Below are 13,529 nucleotides of genomic sequence, written 5' to 3'. Positions count from 1 at the left end.
CCAAAGGGCCTGTTTCCATGCTGCATCTCTAAAGCTAAGAGAGATGAGGTAGACCGTGACCTGTTCATTCAAGTTTTATTTGAGAGATAATCCTATTGACACAAACAAAATTCTTAAGGGGCTTGAAAAAGTAGACATAGAGATGATGTTCCTCTGGTTGGGGCATAAAGAACCAGTGGCCCATCTCCATCGTAGTTGGCTATTCAGGAACGGGACGAGAGATTTTGTCACCCAGAGGGTAGTGAAACTTTGCAATTCTCTGTAGAAGAGGGTTATCATTGAATGAGAGATCAATTAACTGAGGTAGGGAAGTAGTACAGAGGTGAAAGATGAGTCATGAACTTACTGAATGGTGGAAGGCAAAATGGTGCCCTTCTGCTATTTGTTGGTATAGAAACAAAGACCTGCAGCTGCTGGTCATTACACAAAAGTAACTCAGCAGGTCAGGCAGCTCTGGAGAACACGGATAGGTGATGTTTCGGATCCAAGACCCTTCTTCAGATGGGTCTTCTGAAGAAGCATCTTGACCCAAGGCGTCACCTACCTATGTTCTCCGGAGATGCTGCCGAGCAACTGAGTTACTCTTGCACTTTGTGCTCTCCTGCTATTTCTGATGTTCTGATTAAGACAATGTAGTGAACTGTCACAAAACAACACAAATACTTAGTAATCATATTGAAAATTTATTTTGCCAAAATAACTGGAAAATTGTGTGTGTATAAAGGACTCGTTTAAAAAAATTAAAAAACGCAAATTTTTGTGCATCACACAGCTGTGTTAAAGCAGAAAAAATAATATTTAAGTCTCTTATACATTTCAGAAGAGCAGGGTGGCAGAATTATTACAGGCGTTTGCTGAGGACACATTCTTTGACCAAAGATTCAGTTCTGTCCTGAGGTAGATCAACTAACAGTTGAGAGCTTAATCTTGTATTCTTTGGTTAAAGACTTAATGCCAGACCACAAAACCAGTCATTCACAATACGTAGATAGCCTGAAGGCATTTCAGCACATCTCCAAGCTCACTCCTCTCCTTCGGTACACCAAGTACAATTGCAGAATCTATTCCTGAACAAATGCGCCCCATTTTAAACTACTTTATTTCAAAGAAAGATTTTAAAACACTTCACCTCAGAGACGTATTGAATTTAGAGAAGTTATACAGTTAGACAAGCACAAGTCTACGTCCAATCTCAAGACAATCAATCTCATCGGGAAATGTTTTGCCAAGTTGCTTCAAGGGGCTGATGTTAACTAGCATGGCTGGTCTTAACCTACAGATGCCCTGGAATGTCAGTGAGGTAGCTCCAAGTCAGAGTTTCTTGCCCAAGAAAACCAGAGTCCAATATATATGATGGCATCTTATATATTTTTTTCTTACAAAAAAAAATTAAGATTCCCAAGCCATGCTGCATTTTCGAAGCCCAAGCAGAAAAGGTATTGCTGTTCTCACTCAAGTGGATGCTTCACGTCGGCAATTAGCTTGTCCTCTCCAATCTTGGGGTTATAAAAAAAAATTGCTTTGGGCAAGAATGCTCCTGGGCCAAACCTTCAAGGAAAAATATTCTCAGTAATTTGATTTCAGTAGGCAACATTTCCTATTCATGCATTCTGCTCAGCTAAAGGCAGCATTATGACTATCACTTTTATTTTGCATACATATACACAGTTTGCAAATAAACTGGCCGTGGCTCAGTTGCCGAGACATCCGAAATCGTAACTCCTTTTGACTTTAAGGTGTAAAGTGTGAATTGCAGCAGTCTGCTCCCGTTAGAAGTTCTTGAGATGAAATTCCTAGCACCCTGCACTAATTCGCTTGGAAATCAAAAGTATAAATACAAGACAGACAGGTGGTGAATAATCCAGCATTTTCCACAAACATAACCAAGCATTTAATACTCTCCTTTGACAGTTACCAGTCTTACAAAATTGCCTTAAAAAAAAATTTATAAAAAATCTTTAATTTGCCATTCCAAAAGATGGGGCGCCGATATAAATTTACAACGTATACATAAATTACGTGCGAGGCAAAGGCGTTGCAAGGCAAAAACTCAGCTGAGGGACCAAGTGATAAATATAAACAAATCAAGACCCCAAATCTTGGTTTATGATACAAGGACAAATTGGTAACGTTAATGCCAGGTGACTCATCTTACCAGCCTTTTCTTCTATACAATGTTATAAATTAATGGGTTCCGACAACAAATTAATCTTAGCACAAACTAGCGCAAAACAAAGAAAAAAATTACATTGGAAAAGGGAGCGAAGGAAACAAAAAAGCCATGACGTGAAAATTCCTAAACATCTTTAAACATTTTAACGTGTATGCCAGTGCTACAGGCTACAATGTAAAGACATGCCAAGAATGGCGAGAGACTCAAATAACACAAAGTTAAAGCGGCAAGAGAGAAAATTGCAGCTTCAGTACAGATAAAATGTGCAGCTTGCTAACATTTTGCTCAGCAACCTGTGATTTCATTGCATCTTCCACAAGAAGCAGTCCACTGAATTGAAATTTGATTTCCAAATGGCATAAAGCAAAAGACAAAAGAATTGACATTTTCAAGTAGAATGCTTCAGAAGTTCAATTATTACAATTTCAATGTTCAATAAAAATGAGAACATTACAAAAAGGGGCAACGTTTTATGTACAGCAATAAAATTGATACTCCAAAACACTGCAAACATGGCTGCAATTATATAAATAAACTCGATCTCTAACATTATCACAAAATATTTTTTGATATATTCTTTGATACAGAGCTAAACTATCAAAAACATTAACCTCTATAACAAAATTTACTTGGCACACAACACCACTTGTTGGTTCATGTGCAAAAATAAAGAACAAAAGTAAACCCATAACACAAACTTAAGGTCTAAATATTATATATAAACAAGACAGAGGCTTTATAATCATTAAAATAGTTCTGTTTGTAGTACTGAGGAATGTCCAAATCTTTATCACCACCAGCAAGTCCTTGAACCGTGTCGTGTTCCGCTTCCTCATCAAGACTGACTGGGGCAATTCAGATCTTCAGACAAAGGTTCCCAATAGTCATGGAGTTTTCCCTAAAGAGAGATCATACAACATGTCAGGAACGGATGGATTTGCAAAATACTTTGTGGAATTCGTAGCCACAGAAGGTTGTGGAGGCCGTCAGTGGATATTTTTACGGCAGAGATAGATAGATTCTTGATTAGTACAGGTGTCACAGGTTATGGGGAGAAGGCAGGAGAATGGGGTTAGGAGGGAGAGATAGATCAGCCATGATTGAATAGCAGAGTAGACTTGATGGGCCGAATGGCCTAATTCTACTCCTATCATTTATGACAGAAAATAACGGACCACTGTATAGCAGATTCCGGTAATAGAGGACCGAGGCTTCCGTTACCCCCCTCTCTTCTCCCCCCCCCCCCCTTCAGTCAGGTTACCCAACGAGCTGGCGTCACATGACGTGCTTCCAGTTACGGGAGTGGAGAGCAAGCAGCAAGGCGGCGGCGTGAGTACCGGGCCCTGTCCCTGGCGCACCACACGTGGGGCCTGGGGCTCTGCGGCTCCTGCACTGTCAATTCCACCTTGTTTAACAACCCCCCCCACCCCGAGCCTTGGGTTTAACGTTACCTTCCCTCCCCCCCTTACTCAGTTATGGTAATCAGCGATACCGGACACCAGCAACCCGCCACCCCGTGATCAGTTTTTGAGACGGTTTACCGCAACATGTCCACTTATTCCTCTTTGTTAATCGAAAAATGTCTCTCATGCTTTAGATGCAAGGGGAAAAAAAATAAGGAGACGACACTATGAGTGGTGATCAACCACTTTAAAATATTAAATAAACTGTAGATGCTGGAAATCTGAAATAAACTTGGAAAAATGCTGGAAACAGTCATCATTCACTCTGGAGAACATAACAATAAGCAACCCAAAACATCACCGTGTTCTCCAGAGATGCTGTCTGAGCTGCTGAATTACTCCAGCACGGTGTGTCCTTTTGTGCATTAATCAGCATCTGCTGTTCTTTATTTTTACAAGGAAAGATAATTCCCTGCCTTGAATAAGGCAAATCTTCAATCCCCACCCAATCACCAAACTGCATTATCGAAGCTAATCTATCCTGTGCGGTGTTACCTGAATTGGCCGTGATCGCTGGAGCAACTCTTGCCATTTTGCATGCGTTCTTGCTTCCAAATCTTTCACCTAGACACAAAAACACTGGTTAGTTTGGGGTAGGCATTTTTTTTTTTTTAAGTCTAATGCTACCCAGCCTTCACAAAAAGGTGTAAGAACTGACATGTGGATTTGAGTTCATGCGGGAAGGAACCTTGCTTTAATAAAACTTTCACTGGATGTTTGAACCCATGGTCTGGCTGAAGTCTGATAACTCCTAACCATTCAGCAGGAGCTGAGATTTGGTTTCCCTGTGAAGGTCACCATCCTTTAAGGCCTTTATGAATCAGGAGGCTTGCAATGTTTAAGAATTGCAGTACTTGTGCACTTCATGCGCTGGAATTCCGAATTTGATGCATGCTGATATTGAGGCAACATTTTCCACACGAGGATGCAAGTTGCAGCACAGGCACAAAGCAGTAACATTAACGTAGAAAACCACACTGTGGCATTATAGAGATCACGTGTGGCGGCGCCTAACGGCTGCGGCTCGCTTGCAGTCTGTTCGTCTTTTTTCCTTTTTTTTTTTGTTGTGTCAGTGTTGGGATGGTTTTTGTTTTTGGGCTGTGTATGTGTGGGGGGGTGGGGTGGGGGAAACCTTTCCTTTTTAGGTCTCTTCCTCACGGCGCGGGGCGCGGCTCGGCCGCGGGCCTTCCATCGCCCGCGGGGCCTTCCATCGCCCGATGCGGCTCGGCCGCTGGACTTTACACCGCTGGTGCGGCTCGGCCGCGGGGCCTAACATTGCCCGGTGCGGCTAGGCCGCGGGACTTTACATCGCTGGTGCGGCTCGGCCGCGGGACCTAACATCGCCCGGCACGGCTCGGCCGCGGGACTTAGCAGCGCACGGTACGGCCGCGGGGCCTTCCATCGCCCGGCTCGGTCACGGGACGTTTCAGCGCCCGGTGCGGCTCGGCCGCGGGGACTGTGCGGGTCGGTCGGGGACAAGCTGTCTGTCCGTGGGTGTGGGGAAGAGAGTGGAAGTTTTGTTGCCTCCATCACAGTGAGGGGGTGTTTGGAGTCACTGATGGATGTTTGTGTTGGGGTCATGTGTCTTGTGTTCTTTTTTTTTGTGTGTGACTGCAATGTAATTTCGTTCGGTACCTCGGTACCGAATGACAAATAAAGCTCTGTATGTATTAACACATTTAGATAGTATTTGCATTGAATCACAGTCATAGAGATGGAACATAGAGAACAGTACAGCACAGGAACAGGCCCTTCGGCTTACAACGTTTGTGCCAAACATGATGCCACGTTAAACAAATCACCTCTGCCTGCCTGTTATCCATGTCTCTCTATTCCCTGCATATCTATGAGCCTATCCAAAAGCCTTAAAGAACATTCTTGTATCTGCTTCCAGGCACCCACCACTGTAAAAAAAAAAACAACTTGCCTGCAAATTTCCTCTAAACTTTGCCCCTCTCGCTTTAAAGCTCTGTCTTTGACAATTCCACCCGGGGGGGGGGGGGGGGGGGGACGGGACTTTTTTATAAACTTCTATCAGGTCTCCCCTCAGCCTCTGACGATCAAGAGAAAACAATCCAACAAAACAAAACAATTCGACCTCTCCTTATAGCTAATACCCTCTAATCCAGGCAGCATCCTAGTGAACCTCTTCTGCACTCTCTCCAAAGCCTTCAATGGCTTTGGAGCAAGATACGTCACAGAAACAGGCCATCAAACACCCATTTACACTGCCCCCATGTTTTTGTTCTCCCCGCACACTCATCAACTCCCCCATATTCTACTATTCACCTATACATTGGGGGTAATTTACAGTAGCCAATCACCCTACCATCCTGCAGGTCTTTGGGATGCGGGTGAAATCTAGACCCAGAGGAAACCCACGTGGTCACAGATAGAACATGTAAACAGCACTGGAAAGCACCAGAGCCAAGGATTGAACCCAGATCTGTGACCTGTCCATGATCTCCAGAGCTGCCGGCTGACTCGCTGAGTACCTCCAACACTCTGTGTCCTTTCACATAAACCCGCATCTGCGGTTCCTCGTTTCTACTATCATTCAGTAGTCATTCCCTCTCTTCAGTTCAGTTTAGTTTATTGTCACGTGTACCGAGGTACAGTGAAAAACTTTTGTTGCATGCTAACCTGTCAGCGGAAAGACAATACAGGATTACAATCGAGCCATTTACAGGTACATGATAAGGGTCTCAACCCGAAACGTCACCCATTCCTTCTCTCCAGAGATGCTGCCTGTCCCGCTGAGTTACTCTAGCTTTTTGTGTCCATCTTCATGATAAGGGAATAACGTTTAGTGCAAGGTAAAGCCAGTTGTCCTCTTTGAAGGCAACAGCAAAGGATAATGTACATCACCCAAAAGACAGGAGATAAGGCCTCAATTTATGTCCACCGCAAGCCAGTCATCCCATTGCTTTGATCAGTAATTCTGCTATCACCCTTTATGAAACCTAGTGCTCCTCATCTTAATAAACACAAGATCTTGCCAAAACTAATGTCAGGCCATGGGAGTTTGTACATGAAATTCACGCCATGAATGCCTAACATTGTGGATGTTAACAGAATCCAAGAAACCTTGAGCAGAATGATTCACAAACTAACTCTACAGACTCTGTTGCTGCCTTCTGTTTTACTTAAGGCCTCAGCACATTGTACGTTCAGACATCATAGGAGCAGAATTAGGCAATTTGGCCCTTCGAGTCGACTCTGCCGTTCAATCATGGCTGATCTACCTTTCCCTCTCAACCCCATTCTCCTGCCTTCTCTCCATAACCTTTGACACCCTTACTAATCAAGAACCTATCAATCTCTACTTTAAAAATACCCAGTGACTTGGTCTACACAGTTGTCTGTGGCAATGAATGCCACAGATTCACCACGCTCTGATCAAGAAATTCCTCCTTCTCTCCTTTCTAAAGGTACATCCTTTTATTCTGAGGCTGTACCGACTGGTCCTAGACTCTCCCACTAGTGGAAACATCCTCTCCACATCCATTCTATCCAGGCTGTACACTATTTTCAATGAAGTCCCCCGTCATCTTTTTAATCTCCAGCGTCCTTAATAATGGATTTAGTGTTTGAAACACAGCATGCTTTGTGCTTCAGGTTCAGTGGCATCACATTGAACACAACAACGATAGATATTAAACAGCAGAAACCAGTGAAAGCTCCATAGTTTCAGCAAACTAAAAATGGAAGGCAGACAGACTGAACAAGTATAGAGCACCTTGCTTCGGTAGAGTAGTTTAGGGTCTTCCCTTATGTCACATTTGACGTATTTTTCTATTTCAGCGCAGAGCTGCATGAGATGACTCTAAAATAGAATAAAAATTCACCCATCAACAAGTACCGACCACAAAATAACAGTGAAAATCAACTTAAAAATAGACATAGGGCAGAATTACAATTCCTCTCCCATGACTGCTCGTAGAGAAGAGAAAGACCTACCCTCTGACTGGGAGGAACACTGTCTGTGTGGAGTACTTCATTTGCCAGGACTAGAAGGTTGTAGCACAGATAATAAGCCTGGTGAATAAAATTAATGTGGTTAATAAGCAATTTCAAAAAGATTAGTTCAGTCTAGAGTTACATCACAGAAACAGGTTCTTCGGCCCACCAAGTTCACGCTGACCATTGATCACCCCATTGACAATAGTTCTATGTTGTCCAGCTATCCACTCCCCACACCTTGGGGGCAATCAGAGGCCAATTAAACTACAAAACCTGCACGTCTTGGGATGTGGGAGGAAAATGGAGCACCAGGAGAAAACCCAATGCAGTCACAGGGAGAACCTGCAAACTCTGCACAGACAGCACCTGCAATCAGTATCAAAGCCCCCCCCAGCACTGTAAGGGAGCAACTCTACCGCTGTGTCACTGTGCTGCTCTGTGTGCTTTACCCCCAATTCAGGAGGGGATTACTGCACAGACACAACATTTCCATTTCCACATCCGACACACATTCGCCAAATGAGTGCTAAATTAAGCAATTTAATTATTTTCCGCATTCTTGAACCAACTGGGAATGGAATTAAGATTACCAAACTTAGAGGTAAAAAATAAATCAAATAGAACTCTCAGGGGTTAATATCAAAATACAATTTGTTTGTTTCCAGTGGTAGGGGAGTCTGGGACCAGAGGGCACAGCCTCGGAATAAAAGAACATCCCTTTAGTATGGAGATGACGAGGAATTTCTTTAGTCAGAGGGTGGTGAATCTGTGGAATTCATCGCCATTGACGGCTGTGGAGGGCAAGTCACAGGGTGTTTTTAAAGTGGAGATTGATAGGTTCTTTATTAGTAAGGGCGTCAAAGGTCATGGGGAGAAGGCAGGAGAATGGGGTTGAGAGGGAAAAATAGATCAGCCACGATCAAATGGCAGAGCAGATTTCAAGCCTGGGATCGACGCTCCAACCGCGGACTGCGGATTTCAACATAGAGGAGCTCGCAGTCTCGGGTAGAGACTGATGTCGGGAAGCTCCAAAGTCGCAGGAGGTTCAACAAGCCCCGACCTGGGGTCCGATCGTCCAGCGTGGGGAGCTGAGGTTCCCCCGATGCGGGAGCTTGATCGCCCCGATGCGGAGGGCCCGACCGCCGGTTACGCGAGCCAAGATCATCACGTCAATGGAAGGCTCGAGGCCCCCGACTGCAGGAGAACAAAGAAGGAAAGAGATTGGACTTTTTTTTCCGCTTTCCATCACAGTGAGGAAGGTGGAGGAGCCAATGTGGTGGATGTTTATGTTAAAATATATTTTGTGTGTCTTGTTGCTTTTTATTGATATGAGTGTATGGCAAATTAAATTCCTCGAAAGTTGCAAAACATACTTGGCTAATAAAGTATGGTTATGATTATGATTGAAACATACAGAATAGTGAAAGGCTTGGATAGAGTGGATGTGGAGAGGATGTTTCCACTAGTGGGAGAGGCTAGGACTAGAGGTCATAACCTCAGAATTAAAGGACGTTCTTTTAGGAAGGAGATGAGGAGAAATATCTTTAGTCAGAGGGTGGTGAATCTGTGGAATTCTTTGCCACAGAAGGCTGTGGAGGCCAAGTCAGTGGATATTTTAACGGCAGAGATAGATAGATTCTTCATTAGTACAGGTGTCAGAGGTTATGGGGAGAAGGCAGGAGAATGGGGTTAGGAGGGAGAGATAGATCAGGCATGATTGAATGGCAGAGTAGACTTGATGGGCCGAATGGCCTAATTCTATTCCTATCACTTATGACCTCATGCGTACCGAGGTACAGTGAAAAGCTTTTGTTGCATTCTAGCCAGTCAGCGGAAAGACTATAAATGATTACAATAAGGCCGCCCACAGTGTACAGATCCAGGATAAAGGGAATAACGTTTAGTGCAAGGTAAAGTCCAGTAAGGTCTGATTATCTGATAAATTATGTCATTTCCTGTATCTGAAGGTATGTTATACAGAAATACCACCAGTCTTTGAAGCAAATGTTCTAATAACCATGATTACTAAGCCTCGTAGTCCTGAGCCCCTCAGTGAGGATATAGTCAGCATGGTAACTCAGCATAGACAAAGCTGACCAAACAATACCTGCTGATCCAGCTCTGTGAGTGCAGCTTTCTGATGCTCGTCCTCTCGTCTTTCCCTTTCAATAGTTTTCAACAACGAAGATGGTTTCATCATGTACAAGTATCGACACAGATTAAAGATCTAGAGACAGAAAAAGAGATATTGATAAACAAAGAAAAGTACAGCACCTGAACAGGCCCTTCGGCCCACAATATCGGTGCCAAATACAACAAGCTAAACTAATCTCACCTCTTTCTTGAAAATACTTTGTGAACCTTCACATTTGCCTGGGCAGGAGAATTCCAAAGATTCACCATCCACTAATTGAAGAAATGTCTTCTCCTTGCCATGGATGGGGCACCCGTTGATTTGAGATGATGCCCTCTGGACCTAGACTCCCCAGCCAGTGCAAACATCAATTTGGTATCCATCCTGTCAAGTCCCAAAAGCATTTTGTACTTTTCAACGGAAACGCCAGAGAGCATAGACTCAGTTGGCGTTAACTCTCGGGGGACAAATACTCCCTCACCAGAATTCAATTTTGTGAACCTTTGCTGCACTCCATCAAAAACAGGCATATTCTTTCTCAAAGTATAGAGACCAGACCTGCACTCAATATTCCAAATATGGGCTCACCAGAGCCCCCTATAAATGGAGCATGGCATTTCTATTCTTGTACTCCAAATCACTTTAAATAAGAATTAATGCACTTTATGCCTTCCTATTTTGCCTTCCTGGACGTTAATTTTCTGTAATTGACAAAACAAGGGCACCTTGGCATTCGGAAAACTGACTTTTATCTCTCATCATTTAAACATGCTCTGCCTATAGTCTGTCAAAGCAGATGGCCATTTACATATTACATTCCATATTACTTTCCAGCTCCTACATCTTCCCCAATTACCAAGTCTAGGTAAACAAGAACTATTTTGACCTCATCTAATCTATTAGCCACAATTTTTTTTAAACTCTAGATTTGTCAAGAATGATTTGCCATGAGAAATTTATAACAACTGTGCGATCATATTATTGTTTTGTGAGTGTTCCATTACCATCTTCTTGAGAAGAGACTCTTATGCTTTTTCTACTGTCAAGTTCGGTTGATTGGTCTGTAATTTATATACTTCTCCCTCCCTCATTTTTTTTAAATCACTGTAGAGTTATATTTTTGTTAGCTTTCAATCTGTGAGAACCATTCCAGAATCTGGAATCTTGAAAGATGATAATGCGTTTGTAAATCAATGACTTATTGATAAAATGGTTGCATAGAGTACTCATGCTTGTCTTTCACTAGTAACTTCACCAACTTGTTTTTCAGCTTTCAAATATTTGATATTTGCTTGACTGACCCACAAGTGTAAGCAATTTTCTAACCTTTGAAGTATTAATATTCAAATAACATTCCTCATATTTGAAGCATTGCATGCAGTTCAGATCACCCCATTACAGTAAAGATGTGGAGGCTTTGGAGAGGGTGCAGAAATGGTTTACCAGACCGATGCCTGGATTACAGGGTTTTAGCTACAGAGAGAGGTTGGGCAGACTTGGATTGTTTTCTCTGGGAGGTTGGATGTTGAGGGGATTCTTGATAGAAGTATATGAAATTAAGAGAGGCAATGATAGGGTAGCTAGTCAGAACCTTTTTCCCCAGGGTGGAAATTTCCAATACTTAACAAGACAATATACATAATACTGTGGTTAATTTCAGATTGGCAAACTACTTTCTACATGTGAACATGCAATTGGTGACTTAATTAAGTCATACCTTGATATCTGGATCCTTCGGTATATACATATGACCTTTGTCAAGCAGCTTTGAAATGATCACCAAACTTAGGTGCCTCCTGAGTTGCCTAGAAAAATAATGGTCTGTTAATTTATAACTCTGCTCCTGTACAATTAGATAACTATTGCCTTGCTAATAAGTAAAAATGTGCAATTAAGTGCATTATCTTAAACCAAAAGCAAGCAGTCGTATCCCATATTCAACATGGGCAGAAAGGATAAAGCAGGTACATACAAGTCAACAAGTTTAACTCAAGTGGGAGGAAAAATTATTGGGATTAAATTCTGAGGGGCAGGATTAATCTGTACTTGGAGAGGCAGAGATTAATTAAGGATAGTGAACATGGTTTTATGAAGGGGAGATGTTATCAGGCTTATTTGATTTAATTTTTCAAAGGGATAACTGAGGGTATGGATGCATTCCGTGCAGTCGATATGGTCCATGTGGCAAACTGGTCTAAAAGGGAACTGGGATGATAGGATCTAGGTCACGTGGGCTAATTGGATCTAAAACTGGCTTGATGATCAGAGGCAGAGGATGATAGCAGAAGGATGTTTGTGTGATTCAAAGACTGAGGAGTAGAGTAACACGAGGATAGACACAAAAAGCTGGAGTAACTCAGATGTTCAGGCAGCACCCTGGGGAAAACGAATAAGTGACGTTTTGGGTCGGAACCCTTCTTCAGACAGTTTCCAACTGGAAACACCACTTATTAGGGAGGGGGCGTGGCTGTGTTCTGCAGCTGCGGCTCACCGGCAGTCTCTCCGTTTTTTTTTTGTGTTTTTTTGTCATTGTCGTTCTTAAATGTACGTTTTGTTTTATTTTTAATTCTGTGTATGTGGGGGGGTGGTGGGGGGGTGGGGGAAACCTTTTTTTCAATCTCCTCCTCAACGGAGATGCGACCTTTACCGTGTCGTATCTCCGTTCGCGCTACGGCCTAACATCGTGGAGTCGGCGGCCTCCAGCTGGGATCGACCTCGAAGACTCCGGTCGCAGGGCCTGGACTTACCATCTCGGAGGCTTCGGCCGTGGGCCCTGCAGACCGCAACATCGGGAGCTCGCAGGTCCCTGGCTGGCGACCGGCTTTTGGGAGCTCCAGCCGTAGCAGCTTCGACCGCCCCGAAGCGCGAGGTACGATCGACCCGCTCGCAGGCCCTTCATCGCCCTGCGTGGCCTGGCCGCAGCACTTTACATCGCCCGGTGGGGGCTCAGGACTCTCATCGCCCTGCGTGGCTCGGCCGCGGCACTTTACATCGCCCGGTGGGGGCTCAGGACTTTCATCGCCCTGCGTGGCTCGGCCCTGGGACTTTACATCGCCCGGTGGGGGCTTCAAGGGGTTGGGAGCCTCGACTGCCTCGTGGCGCCACGGGAGAAGAATGAGGAGGAGATAAGACTTTGCCTTCCATCACAGTGAGGGTGTGCCTAGAGCAATCACTGTGATGGCTGTTTTGTGTAAAAAATTGTATCTGTGTGTCTTGTGCTTTTTGATGTCTGCTGCCAGACCCTGACGTGAGAGGACACTGGCGTTGAGTATTCGCCGCTTTTCCGTCAGGATAGTTTGTCTGTTTGTCTCTATGTTAAATGCATTTGTAAAGCGCTTTGAGCATGTGATAAGGCGCTATATAAAATAAATATATTATTATTATTATTATTATTATGTTTCTCCAGAGGTGCAGTCTGACAGGCTGAGTTACTACAAAAGATTGTGTCTAACTTCTGAACCAGCATCTGCATTTCCTTCCTACCCAGAGTAATCATGCTTGTAAGATCCAAGTTGTGTAGGAAAATAACTGCAGATGCTGGTACAAATTGAAGGTATCACAAAATGCTGGAGTTACTCAGCAGGTCAGGCAGCATCTCAGGAGAGAAGGAATGGGTGACGTTTCGGGTCGAGACCCTTCTTCAGACTGATGCCAGGGGAGGGGGCAGGACAAAGATAGGATGTAGTTGGAGACAGGAAGACAGTGGGAGAACTGGGAAGGGGGAGGGGACCCTCTCGTTCCCCTCCCCCTTCCCAGTTCTCCCACTGTCTTCCTGTCTCCAACTACATCCTATCTT

General features: G+C 43.9%; 1 protein-coding gene across 1 annotated transcript in view; it reads right to left on the bottom strand.

Annotated features, from left to right (window-relative positions):
- Positions 1-698: 698 nt before the first annotated feature.
- Positions 699-13,529, bottom strand: part of slf2 (SMC5/6 complex localization factor 2) — a 79,483-nt gene continuing 66,652 nt past the window's right edge. The window contains 7 exon segments of the mRNA XM_078413380.1: positions 699-3,014; positions 3,016-3,071; positions 4,132-4,200; positions 7,376-7,462; positions 7,597-7,674; positions 9,707-9,826; positions 11,451-11,538. Of these exon segments, the coding sequence (XP_078269506.1) occupies positions 2,879-3,014; positions 3,016-3,071; positions 4,132-4,200; positions 7,376-7,462; positions 7,597-7,674; positions 9,707-9,826; positions 11,451-11,538 (634 nt within the window). The 3' untranslated portion in view covers positions 699-2,878.

The sequence above is a fragment of the Rhinoraja longicauda genome, chromosome 16 (genome assembly GCF_053455715.1).
Source record: "Rhinoraja longicauda isolate Sanriku21f chromosome 16, sRhiLon1.1, whole genome shotgun sequence".
NCBI lineage: Eukaryota > Metazoa > Chordata > Chondrichthyes > Rajiformes > Arhynchobatidae > Rhinoraja > Rhinoraja longicauda.
Note: the sequence above shows the minus strand (reverse complement) of the source record. Positions and strands in the feature narration are given on the sequence as shown.